Source organism: Paramisgurnus dabryanus, chromosome 2, assembly GCF_030506205.2.
Source record: "Paramisgurnus dabryanus chromosome 2, PD_genome_1.1, whole genome shotgun sequence".
NCBI classification, from domain to species: Eukaryota; Metazoa; Chordata; class Actinopteri; order Cypriniformes; family Cobitidae; genus Paramisgurnus; species Paramisgurnus dabryanus.
In genome coordinates this window covers 32,662,938-32,677,237 of record NC_133338.1, presented here as the reverse complement: position 1 = coordinate 32,677,237, position 14,300 = coordinate 32,662,938, and the positions used below count along the sequence as shown (strand labels likewise).

Below are 14,300 nucleotides of genomic sequence, written 5' to 3'. Positions count from 1 at the left end.
AATTCTGTACTCCAAACTGATGCTGAATCCAAAAGCATTAGAAAGTCAAGCATGTGGAGCAAGGGCGTCCATTATGGCAAAACCTTGGAGTAACTTTAACTGTTATACAGGCCTATTTTCACTCATGAGCACATACACAGATCCTTACACGTGCACTCATGTCCTTTCTTAAATCAGGACATAACCTTTTTAATGCCTTTACTTTAATATTATTAACAGGACATTTTATTTAACTCTAAAAGTCAAGACGCATTTGGACAAAGTCTATTCACTCTGCACACTCGCAAAGAACCTTCCCATGTGAAAACTCTGCCATTATTAACATGTCTGAAATGTGAAACTCCGTCTTCGTAAATGTCAGGGAATATGGGGGATATATACGGCCCTCCTTTCTCTTTTGCTTAAGTGAACAGCACAACCATTCTCCTGTGCTGCTGAATAACGTTCTCGACCACGGGGGCCAGATGAGGGTCACTGACGTAACGCCCCCACGTCCCACCTGAACGGGGCACGGGAAAGCCTTTTCTCTTGCACCTGCAGTAAAGAAATAGAGGACGTATGCGTCGGGAGGAACAAGAGCGGGTGTACTTGTGAAATTTATTTGGGTATCAGAGTTTTACACCGGTTGCTGTAGGATTTACAGGTCAGGATGGAATGCAGCCCAATGAAAAGTCCTTTGATGGGCAGAGCAGGTTGAGTTTTAACAGAGGAGCAAAGCATAGAAGGCTGTAGTTTATGGGGTTTTGAGAAGACCCTCTGCTGGCTGCTATAGAGCTATAAAAACCTGAGATGCTCATGAACAGGAGCACTATGGGATGGCAGCAAAGGCTTCGGGGAAATTTGTTCTGAATAAGGAGAGACACCTGAACTTTTCTGCAATGTCCCTCTTTACATGTGGAGCTCTATTGTTTAGATGTGTCATTGTGTGACTTTATATTTTTCATAATTTTTTTTGTATGTTTCTAAATTCAGTTTTTTAAATACACTGAATTTGCATCTAGTGCCCACAGATAAGAGTAGGAGTTAGATGCATTAAAAACAGGCAGTGTATTGTAGACTGTGCCCACATGATCTCTCAGTGCTTTGAAGTGATATGGTGTGAGAAAATGATGAATTTAACCCCTGATTTTTGTGAAGCTGAGTTACTATATTGCATAATGGTTACATTTCTAAAAAGTGTATTTGTACTTTGTATAACAGTCATTTTAAGTATTAAATGACCTTACACACATGTCACAATGTCTACTTGGTTATTATTAAAGGGATAGTTTGGCCAAAAATGATATTAAACCCATGATTTACTCACCCACAAGCTGTCCGAGTAGCATATGTCCATCGTTTTTCAGACAAACACATTTTCGGATATTTTAGAAAATGTTTTAAATCTTTCAGTTGATTAAATGTAATGTTACGGGGTCCACGACCTTCAAGTCCAAAAAAAGTGCGTCCATCCTTCACAAATTAAATCCAAACGGCTCCAGGTGAAAAACAAAGGTCTTCTGAGGGTAATCCACGTGGTGTTGTTGTAGAAATATCCATATTTAAAACTTTATTAACATAAATAACTACCTTCCGGTAGCGCCGCCATCTTACGCCTGTTTCACACCGCATGCGTGAGCAACGCGTATGCGTAGCGTGAGCATCGCGTGAGGAGAGCGTTTGCTGCGCATGGCCATTGTGCTTTCACACCGGCTGCGTTTGCAGCGCATACTGTGCAGTTTAAATAACAGTATAAAAATCTCAAGTTCACATTACTTTATTTTACATGCATTTATGAGCAAAACCTCTTTAAGACGCTTTTTGAAGGTCAGTGTAATTTATATAACTGTGATTTGTTTAATCCACATTGTTTTCATGCTGTTCTGGTCCATGTAATGACAGATATAGATACAAAACACAATTATAGACATAAAAAGCCCAAGGCACATTATAAAATCTGTTTCACTGAAGTTTTATGATAAAATAAAGAATTCACTCAGTGATTGACAGCATATAGCAGTCGATCGTGTTTCCCTTCAACAGTTTAAGCATAAGATTTAAATTTATAGATTAATCTATTTCTCTGAAGATTATTAAGATAGATGAGGACTCATTTGCTGGGCAGAAAGTGAATGAACGCAGTCTTCTGGCAACAGTGTGTTAATATTTCATTGCTTTCTTTTAAATTGCTCAAAGTCATGACTGTTTCAAACACACTTAGCTTCACATTCGTGATTTTATTGTAAAATTACCCTTTTTCGCGTCAATCCACGACCATTTAAACTATAAACAATGCCCTGTCACTTTAATTGAGCGTGAGCAGCGCAGCAAAAATAGAGCCGACGCCGAAACGATAGCAGCACTGCTGCTTCAGCAACGCTCCTGCCACACAGGCACGCGCTGCTCACGCGTGCGGTGTACATGCTTTAACTTGTTAACATGGGCGCCGAAAAAAACACGCGCTGCTTACGCGCTGCTCACGCATGCGGTGTGAAACCGGCGTTAGACTCCTCTGTATTCAGGAGAGAGTATTAGCGTAGTGTACGCATTTTTCTTAGTGACGAATGACAAATTCGGAGGGCGGGGGCACAGAGCAGCAGCAGAGCAGCCTCCGTAGGCTGCGTAGGCTCTCATCCTGATGCGGACGCGACTAAGATACCGGCACTACCGGAAGGTATTTATTTACGTTAATAAAGTTTTAAATATGGATATTTCTACAACGACACCACGTGGATTACCCTCAGAAGACCTTTGTTTATCATCCTGGAGCCGTTTGGATTTAATTTGTGAAGGATGGACGCACTTTTTTTGGACTTGAAGGTCGTGGACCCCGTAACATTACATTTAATCAACTGAAAGATCTAAAACATTTTGGGTTTAATATCATTTTTGGCCGAACTATCCCTTTAAGTATGAATTTTATTTATTTTTGGCACTTCAAACCATGAAGAATATGAGTTTTTTAACAGATTACAAGACTTTGAGTGTGAATATGGTGTAAAGTTTATGGTTTCTCTACAGAGGCGAAGGCTTCTACAGGAACTTGGAGAACAGAAGATTCCCTACCTTTCCCCTACAGACCCTGGGTTTCAGGAACTGGTAAGCAATCCCTATAGACGGTTTTATCGGACGCACATGCTGTGATGCGGTTACGCGTCTGGTCAGAACTTTACTTCAGGTTTCTGTTTGTTTAATGGTCTGACTAGTTGCTAAACTGAACTCTTGAACAAATACCTCGTCGAAAATTAAAAGGTTTTGGTTTCCTAGGTAATCTACGTGTTGTTTATTTTGCTTGTTATATATATAAACTACTTTAAAATTACTTTGTTGTTATTTATTTTTAGCGGAGTTTAGTTTACCTATAGTTACTTGTTTTCTACGAAAGCCGCTTGTTTATGTTGTTACGGTTTCATCAGACGCACGCAAGTTGCTGTGCCCTTATGAAAATTAACCATGGTTTAACTACAGTTAGCACCAAAAAACCTTAGTTAAACCATGGATAGTCTAGTAAAACCATGGTTTTGCTGATAGTAATCAATACATCAAAACCCATGGTTACTACACTTTTACCACTGTAAAACCATGATTAATTTTTGTAAGGGTGGTTAGTTAACTTTGAACAAATTAAAAGTTTGATTCCAAAACACAATAAATCTATTTTGATTAATTTCGGTAAAAACGTGTTTTTTATACCAAGAAAGTGACAAGATGAAAACCACTATTTTCTGTTACAAACTTTCACATACAAATTTTAGGTTATAATAACATAAAAAATTCAAACCCATAATTAGATTTTCAAAGATTTATTATAAAAACTGATTATTTTTTCCGAAAAATGCAATAAATACATGACAATTTAAAAAACATATTTCCAATATATCTATTGAAACAATAGATAAAGGTGGATTTATCTTTGCCATGTTATATTAATTTAGTTGACTAGTGGTATACACTGATTAAAAAAATAAACATTAATGGCATAAATCAAAACACTTACCTTGTCAGAACACTGTCATTGCTGCTGTCATCCTATGGACGTCATCGCTGAACTTTTTTGACAGCGATCAGCTGTAAAATGTTTTGGTCCTGCTCGATTTTCGCATAAAGTAATGGATAGTTTTTATAAGATCCACTGAGTTTAATGTGTTAGCATGACAGAAGCTTGATGCTGTCGGGTGAGAACCATAGATATGTACACTTATGTCACCTTGGCTACGGCAGTTCATTGGACCGAATGCGTCAAAAAGAGCTGCCATCTTGAAACAGGGGATCCCCGCATCAGCGTCATTGGTGTAACGGAAATAAAATCACATAAATCGTCATGAATACGATTTTCTTGGTTTTCTTTTGGTCCGTTTCAACATTCAGACATGTATTTAGCAGAAAAAATATATTTTTTTGATATTATGAAAATCTACATTTTCTAACTATAATGCATAGTGCTAGTAGGCCTAACATCCATACGCAGCACAAAAGTCCGGCATCGTCCATGAATTTGAAGTACAGGCGGAGATAGCAGCTTTACCTAGCTACTTCCTATAACAAGACCCCTGTTCCAAGATGGCGGCGGTTTTGATGCATGCTTAGAACCTCAAAGTGACATGTAGCGTATATATCTATGGGGTGAGAACAAGCAACAGCCGGCATTTTTCCTTCGCCCGAGTGCCTCTCGTGTAAATTATTAGATTTTGATGGTTTACGTTTCTTCCCCGCCACAGAAAACCACCACAGGTTTATCAATGCCATTAAAAGTATCATATTGTTTTTGGATCACAAAGTACAAAGTGGATGAGGAAAACTACGATTCCATGTGTATTCCTTTACGCCCTTATTTGTTTACAGTGCGTGGAATGGTGCACTGTGATTTGTTGAGGGGCTTTATTGCATTCTGCAGAGAAAGAGGACTGGCGTTTGTCGCTTAATTGAAAAAAAAAAACAGATAAAAGATGCAGTGCCGGTCCTAGATGCTGGGGGGCCCTAAGCAAAGCTTTGTGAGGGGCCCTCTGTCAGTGCATTCAGACCCTTATAGCATAGCACACATACATCTCGGAGACGTCTATTTGATGTCTGCGTTTACATCTGCAAGATGTCTTATTTAAATTGTTTTCTCATCTGCAATACGTCTGTGAGACGTCTCCTAAAAGATGTCATATAGACATATTGAAGATGTCTGCAAGACGTTTTTGATTTAGAATGTATGTAAAGCAGCTCTTTTCCTTTATAAGATGTTTTTACACACCAGATGTATTCCAGATCTCCAGATCTTTACCAGACATCTCACAGACGTACCTGTGCTATCTGGGTAAAACCCAGTCAATGTTGCTGTTAGTTAGTTGTTAACTAACCACATAGTGTATTATCTTATAGCTGTATAATATTCCCATATGCACATTACTTTGAAACCCTGACTGATAAACTTGCTGATTATAACATGAAATCTGTATTTGCTGATAAGTTGTTTTGATTTAAAATGTGTTGTGAGAAGCACTAAAAAATTTACCTGATCTAAATGAATGTAATGAATCAAATTAAATTACATATAAATACATACTGTTAATACACAGGGGTTAAATTGGGATTTGTTATGTGGGGGGGGGGGGGCTCTGTGGGGAGGGGTACTTCGAGGGGTAACATGTTTAATACTGATGACAGCAAAGCCACTGGTGTGTTTCAATGACATTGTGGACCTCTGATAGGATTTGATAAGTTTCAGCTTTAAAAGAGCATTTCACCCGTAGAAACATTAATCTTTATTGAAAGTGTTATATTTGTAGTCGAAATGTAACATACATTTAGAATTTGGTGCCTATTTTACAGAGAAAAGGGGTGTTTGTAGTCTCATTCCCTCAACAAAGACATTGCACTTCCTTCTTTCAATGATGCAAAATGATGATTTTTACATCATTGAAAGAAGGATGTGCAACACTGAAATCTGTATTTCTCCAGTCTCAGCGGCAACTGAGGAAATGATGCATGACCATTCAAAAACATGACTGGAGTTCTAACTATACAAAGCTTAATGCAAATGGGTGAAGTGTCCCTTTAAAGCTGTCACAGAGGTTGACCCCAAATATTTTAAAAATAGTGTCTGATTTTAAATATTGCAAATCTATGAGTTTGACACCCTATATCCATTTGTTGCACATGTCATTATGCACAACTGATCAAACTTTAAAGGAAGTTAAAAGAATCAATCTCCTTGAATAATTCTAGGCATAAGATGCCCAAAAAGACTCAATTAACAAGATAAGGTACAACACACAGTACTGTATCAGCAACATGTCTTAGAAATTAGCCATAGAGATTCCCTATGCTGGTCAGCAGCTACAATCATAGTTAGGTTTGATTTGTGTAATCAAAATACATTATTTTATTATCTATACAATGAGTTATATCCAGTGTTATCCAGTTAACATACTGTAATTAAACGAGTGACATATACTTTAATCCTTTACAAATTTCAAGTCTTCTATTAAGTTTTCTCGACGTGGGCACCATTCTTACCTCTCTCTCTCTCTCTCTCTCTCTCTCTCTCTCTCTCTCTCTCTCTCTCTCTCTCTCTCTCTCTCTCTCTCTCTCTCTCTCTCTCTCTCTCTCTCTCTCTCGTCAAATTATCCTGCACGAGAGCGCGTTCTTGAAGTTCAAAGGAAAAAGCGCGTGTTTTCGCGGCAATTGCGTCACCCAATTCGCGTCATTTGAATCGCCCCATGCTAGGACGCGTGTCTTTACATTGACTTAATCTGCTCGCGCAAATCCTTTATCTTGTTCCCTTGCTTCACGTTTTTTTCCCTTTATTCTGCTCCAGACGGATAGCTTTGTCTTAAATCAATGGTGGGCATATAATATGCGCATCGTTACCAAATCACTCTTCTGCGTCATGCACGCGGCCGTTTCTAAATTTGAAGGCTGCAACCTCCGGATCATGTCGCATATGCGCGCTGCATACGTCATCAAGCCTGATTTATTTAAGTTAAATAAGCATTTCATTTGCAAGTCATAAGCATAATATAACAATTAACCATTAACTAAGAATAATAGTCAACATTATAATTGTTAATATTCTAAAATACGTTTTTATGACGCATATGCAGCCTACAAATGTGACCTCTGAAGGCTGCAGCCTTCGGATTGAGAAACTGCCTGCATGTTGTCCGAGTACATATCAGTGATTTAAGAAATCATTAAGTATTTTTAAAAACCCGCACAAATTCGGAAGTTTGCAAATTATTTAAATTATAGCGTCTTGTTTTCATTAAACATAATAATAATTTTTCTTTGATATAATGGTTTTAAATAATTCTGAGATCAAGGGGGCCCTCTAGTGGTGCGGGGCCCTATGCAAATTGCGTACTTTGCGTATAGGAAAGACCGGCACTGAAAAGATGACAGAATAACACAGCGGAAATCCGATTTTGCATAAAATGAAGAATTAACTTTTTTATACTTACCAGATACAATACTGATTTTGGCGGTAAATCATTTTATTGTCGAAAATACACATTTTTGGTTTTCTAAAGACGAGGTAAGATGGCAAGCGTAGATTACCGCTATGAGGAGAGGTTTGACAGTCAGGCAAGAATTCAAGGATCTGTAACTAACATTGTATTAATTAATTTTACACGTTAGCTCAGTGTAGTAGTAGATACACATTAGATATGATATCAGAATGAAGGTAATTTACTTTGCTTGTTATCAGAAATAAACTACTCTAAAATGACTCTGTTGTTAATGTTTCTATGCGGAAGTCTACCCAAAGTAAAGTTTGGTCTACAAAAGCTGCTTGTCTATGGTGTTGCTGCTGAAACCGTTTACCAAAACATGTCTTTTGAACCCCTAATGTCTTTCTTTGTTTTTCAGTATTCAAACGCATATTTTTTTTTAAGAAAGAGTATTTTGGGGGTTTCTGGGTTTCACAAATTCTTCAAGCATCTGAGGAACCAAATGTGTTAAATCAGGGGTCTTCAACCTTTTTGTGAGAAAGAGCAAACTTTTTGATATAGTCTCCTCAAAACTTTTTTGTTTTACTTGTTACTTACTTTGTTACTTGTAAAATGTTACAAGCATAAGCCTATACATAAAAAGCATTAGCATAAGCTAATACATAAAAAATAAAAAAAAAAAAAAATATTACAATTGAGACTATTAATTGAATGTGCTTTGGCCGGCACCTCATAGACTCTGTGAGGGCAACCTGGTTAAATAAACAACTCCACTCTTCTTGTGTCATAAATTTTGGGGTGTCCTGAAGAGATTTACTACTTTACTTTCTTATTGTGGATATTGCTGTTTTTCCAGTTCCAGTATACAAATTACTTAAAACTTATTTTATTCACCCAATCCCTTTTGTATGCCTTCAGAACACTTAAAATATACGGCACGTGTCGAATGGAGTTACGTAACATTTTTTGGTCATTTTAAAGGTGGATGAGGCAGTCATCATCCATTTCCATAGTAACCATAAAACCCAAAACACCAATTTTTTTAAAATCTTCATTTGGCTTCTAAAGAACAAAGAAAGACATTGAAATGACATGGGTGAGTACATAATGACAAAACTGTTTTTTTGAACTATCCCTTTGATGTTTACTTAGTTACATATGATTGTGTTTGTAATCTGACAGTGGGACTCCAGTTATGCGGGACTGGCGTTGCGGCAGGCCGGTTGCCTGCCAGATGGTCTCCACGAGAAGGTGCAGTCTGCTCTGTTAACTCTTCATCGCAGTGGCTGCCTCCTCAGAGATCTAGTTCGTGTCCGAGACCGCGATGTCTTCACGGCTGTTTCGCGCGCCCTCGTGGGTCAGGCGGGCTACACGTACCGTTATCTAGATACGCGTCTCTTCACCATCCCCTGGCACTGTGAGGGAGAAGGCGGCCAGCGGGATGAGAAAGAAAAACCGTGCTGTGAGACTGATCTGAGGGACGCTTGCAAAGCATTGTGGGAACTAAATCAGTTCTTTTGCACGGACGTGCAGCAGCAGACAAACACAAGAGGCGTTAAACGTTCCCACAGTGATACCGAAAACAGCGACGACACACCAGGGGAGGGACCATGTGAGGATAGTGTCAAGGACAGGCTCAAAGAGGAGTCACAGCAGAAACAGGAGAGGCTAAAGGAGGCACAGGAGGAAGAGGATGACAGTGGTCAGGGCTGCTCTCATTCTTCACCTCCTTCCTCCACCCCGCCACCTTCTCTGGCCAGCCTGTACCAGTTTAACGTTACTCTTATCAACTACATGGACCCCAATGCCATGTCCCAACTGAAGGAGGAGCCGTATTACGGCATGGGAAAGATGGCGGTCGGTTGGCATCATGATGAGAACTTGGTGCCTCTTTCACCAGTCGCTGTTTACAGCTATAGCTGCCCTGCAGAGCCAAAGATTGAAGGTGAGGCATCAACAAGTCTTGGGTTTCCAATAGAGTGCCGCAGGGATGAGGTATTTTTTAAGGTATTATAGGCCAACCCAAGAAGTTAGCGGGACACTGGTTCACTCATTAAAAAGCCCATTAATTTAATACACTGCAAAAATTACTTTCTTACTTAGTATTTATGTCTTGTTTTCAGTAAAAACATCTTAAAATATTATGTATTTTCTTGATGAGCAAAATGACCTAGGAAATAAGTCTAGTTTTTAGACAAAAAATATCAAATGTAAGCGAATTTGTGCTTAAAACAAACAAACAAAAAATCTGCCAATGGAATAAGAAATTTCTTCTTGAATTAAGTGTTTATGAAAAAACACTTTAAGTTAAAATTTTTGTCTAAAACTAGACTAGGTCATTTTGTTTATAAAGAAAATACATCTTAATTTAAGAATTTTTAGATATTTCTACTGAAAACAAGACAAAAATACATACAAAAAGTATGAAAGTCTTTTTTTTTGCAGTGTATGGACTTTTGGATTATCGCAAAAAATCAGCTCTTTGTTTAGCAAAAGTTTATGACATTTACACGTTTGTCCAACAAGGTGATCTTCACAGATGAACACAACTTTTATGAATTTCGAAGTCTAAATGCGTTTACTAGAAATAAAACAAAAACAAATTTAGACTTTAAAGTTCATCAAAGTTGCGTTCGGATCACCTTGTTGGACAAATGTATAAAAACTTTTGTTAAATGCGGAGATTATTTTTTGCAATAATCCAAAAGTCTAAAGAAAAAATATATGGGCTTGCCTTGTAGCGAGGGAACAAGTGTCCTGATAACTTCCGGGTTTGGCCTTCAAAAATACGTCATCCCTGAGGGCACTCTATTAAGTTTATCTTGTAAGGGAGTTGGTGATTTTTAAAGAGATCGTTCTCCTAAAAATGACATTTACTCACCTTCATGTTGTTCTAAACCTGTATGAGTTTCTTTATTCTGTTAATCATAAAAGATGATATTTTGATAGTTAATAGTAACCACACAGTTGGCGATACCCATTTACTTTAAAAATTGAAAAAACAAATACTATGGGAGTCAATGGGTAATCTCAAATGTGTGCTGTACATCATTTATCAAAATATCTTCTTTTGTTTTCAATAGAATAATAAATGCTAAAATAAATAACAAAAGTCAATAATGATATATTTTTAATTTTGCGGTGAATTATCCCTTTAACCTCCTAAGACCTGATGTGGACATCACATTTTGCTGTTGTTTAATACTTAATAAATAATACTTAATTCTGCGTAACTTGAACCTGTTGTACACAAACATGGATAATTACACTGCTTCATGTTCTTAGAAAAATATTTGCTTATTATATTTATTGGTTCTGCCTAACCACAAAATAGCTGGAAGAAATTTGAAAAAGCTTGGGTCTTAGGAGGTTAAATTGAACAAAATGTATATAATGTATAAAATATGTCAAATCTATAATGTATTTATGGTATTTAAAATTTATAATGTATAAAATATGAAGTTTTGTTTTGATTATTTTTAGACAACACGATGTTTATTAATGGGAAATCATGGGATTCTTCCAATAAATTATTTTGGTTATGTGGATCCCACTGAAAAATAATGTCGCACTCCAGAAAACACTGTTGTTTTCAATCCTTGAATGTATAAAATATGGACCCAACTGATGGTTTAAATTAACCTAGAAAACCAACAGCAACCAAGCAATGTTGGCTGAAACTACCTAGCATATGTTTATTTAAACCCAATGTTCGGGTTTGTCCGGGTTTGTCCATATTTTTCCTAACTATGGGTTGAAGCACACCCAAAAAATATGGTGTGTGGAAATCTCTATGCGTGTGATGATAATAAAATGATATTGTATTATTATACTGTCACACCTTCAGTGCAATTGATTACACATAATCCATTTACATGTTAGGCCTCACACAGATCATGCCAAAACCTATTGTTCCCTCTCTCCCCTGCAATTTCTTCAGCACAAAAAATACGAAAAAATACCAAAATGATATGTGAACTAAATTGGATGATATTCTTTCCAAGCATTCCTCCATAACTTCCTATTTGAAGATTGAACCAAACTATCATTTGGTTCTCATTACCTCTCTTATCTGAGCACCTAAAACATTTAATCATCTTTCACTTGATAGGTCGACTGTACTCATCCAGTTATTGCTTGAACTTGTACCATGAAGAAAGAACCAGATCTTACATATTTCACATGAATCAGTTTTTCTACACATCGGTCTCTCTTCATGTCAAGCTAACAGCTTAGCAGGCAGCTGTGTACTTGTGTGTGTGTGTGTGTGTGTGTGTGTGTGTGTGTGTGTGTGTGCGTGCGTGCGTGTGTGTCAGTTAGACAGAACAGAGCATGGTGTGCTAACCAGAACCACCTGCCCCACTGGCTCTGTTTCGCCAATCTCTTACTGACCGATTTGGCCTTTGACCTCCCCAGAGCCCGCTTCAAACAGCGCATGAATGGTCTGTGTGTGTGTTTTTGTGTGCGAATGTGTCAGTTTGCGTGGAATTATTCCGCAGCTGTTTTTTTGGAGGTAAAATTGACCCCTCGGTTCCAGACTTCAGAGAGACTCCCCTGATGGAACGCTTTTGCAGCGCGTATGCACCCTTGCAGAGCATCGCACAAAACGTTGCTTTCACTTTAGAGAAATCGCTGTGAAATGCTGCAGACCAGCTGAAATGGATTTTTACTCGGTGGAATTTCACTTTGTACATCATTTTTTTTTGTTGCCACATGTGTGTGCGTGTGTGCACGGTGTATTTTTTTTATTGTCCCTTCGGATAACATCTGTATGTTGTATAGATTCTTATTTCACCTTAACACACTTTAAAGGCTACAGTATGTTCTGGAGCATAGCTTTGAATAAGGCTTTCATGATGCACGCATCCTTAAACACATCTGTGATGGGTTTATAGAGTATGCTGGCCGTGCTGCAGCATCCCGTTCGCATGTCCGCTCAAACCCGGCACCAGTCGGTGACAAATCTGTTCGGCTCTTCATCCAACACTGAGTAGATCCAGCTCATTTCCTTTTAGAACAGGCGTTTGGTTCATGGCATTGCGATTGTGAAGTGTTTTTGAGAGAATCTTTTACGCTTTGTGTGTGTGCTGCTGTGTTGGCTGCAGATGGCCCTTTGAGAGCTGTGTCAGAGAGCACAGGCTGAAATTAAGTTACTATTTATCCCTGCTGAGCGAAGAGAAAGCCTTGCTCAGGGCTCAGGCTTCTAAGAGCGCTTTAGTATTGATTTCACTGATGGGTGTCGACCTGCCCTCTCGGAATTTTGCTCTGATCATTGTTACTTTCTCCCGGTCATTTGCTTTTACACGGTATCTCACTTGGTGCTAACCACAGAGCAATGGTGAAATCGAGTAAAATTGACTTGTTACAGTAAGTATGTATGTAGAGTATTTTTATTTGAAGTAGGGATGGACGATTTAATCGGATGCAATTGTCATGCACATCTCATCAGTAAACCCTGTTCCGTGATTAGTAGTAAATCACCTGTTTTCAGATCTGGCTCAGTGGCTGTTTCTCAATATGCGTTTTTCTGCGATCTTGCGTCCTTGTGTTCTCGCTCTACGTCATCATTAACTGTCGAAGTTCAATTCCAATTCTCAAGAACGCAAGTACAGAAGACGCATAAAAATACCCGGATGTGTTCTTGATATCGAGGATGCATGGAGTGCAGAATTGTGTGCTGAAAACGCTTTACGCCCCAGAAGTCATTACGGCAAAACCAAAGCAGAGGAAGAAAGTGCTACGCACAACTGTAAAAGTAAAAGTAAATGTTTGTTTGTAAACAAACATAAAATGCAAATTTGATATTTAAATGTATGTTTTATTAGCATAGAACAAGTAATCTTAATTAAGTTTCTTACTTTGATTAAATTATTATTTCTTGACAAGGTATCTGAAATATTTACATATTTGCCATTACAAAATGACATAATAAAATATACAAAAATGTACATAATATGCAGATAATGGTATGTTTGTCACTTTATGAATTTTGCTATGTTGAATCTGGGAGGTTAGGTGACCAACAGGAAGATCGCACATATCTTAAAGGACAAGTTCGGTATTTTACACTTAAAGCCCTGTTTTCAGATTGTTTATGGTGAAATAGAATGGTTTTGACTGAAATTTCGACATTTGCGGCTGCCCTGAGAATTTTCGCGTGATTGTGTTTCATCTCACACCTCTACAATGGGTTTAATGGTGCACTGGAACAATCCTTCCTAAAATGCATTAAACTTTCGTTTACAAAGACGTGAAACTCACCGAGTGGTCAGGGGTGTTCACTGATATGCTCACGCAAAAATCGCTACAAAAGATGCTTTCCAACAGCTGTTTTAGCATTCGTTGTTAACTTGTGGACCTACTTTTCCAAACGCCTCACACCCGTACATTCTTCCACTTAGAGCTTGAATAATAGACACTCCAGGCCAGGTGGTGGCGCTAATCCGCCATTGCCAATTGCAAGAATAGAAACAAAGTTCCCGGCGCGGAGTAATACCGTACCTCACAGCACAACTAATACAAGTCAATGGAGTTGGCAAAAACTACGATAAAACCTGTTGGAATGCGTATTTTGCAGCGATTTTTGACCACTCGGTGAGTTTCACTTCTTTGTAAACAAAAGTTTAATGCATTTTAGGAAGGATTGTTCCAGTGCACCATTAAACCCATTGTAGAGGTCTGAGCTGAAACACAAACACGCGAAAATTCTCAGGGCACCCGCAAATGTCGAAATTTCAGTCAAAACCATTCTATTTCACCATAAACAATCTTAAAACAGGGCTTTAAGTCTAAAATACCGAACTTGTCCTTTAATTGTCACAAGTGCTTTTTTTGTTTTCTCGTGACCTTCTGAGTTCATTCTTCCAAGGTCGCCTGGCAAGA

General features: G+C 38.1%; 1 protein-coding gene across 1 annotated transcript in view; it reads left to right on the top strand.

The window, feature by feature from the left end:
* fto (FTO alpha-ketoglutarate dependent dioxygenase) overlaps positions 1 to 14,300 on the top strand; it is a 160,757-nt gene that overhangs the window by 40,396 nt on the left and 106,061 nt on the right. The window contains exons 2-3 of the mRNA XM_065275782.1: positions 3,001 to 3,078; positions 8,601 to 9,363. Coding sequence (XP_065131854.1) covers positions 3,001 to 3,078; positions 8,601 to 9,363 — 841 coding nt within the window. The remainder of the gene's footprint in view (positions 1 to 3,000; positions 3,079 to 8,600; positions 9,364 to 14,300) is intronic.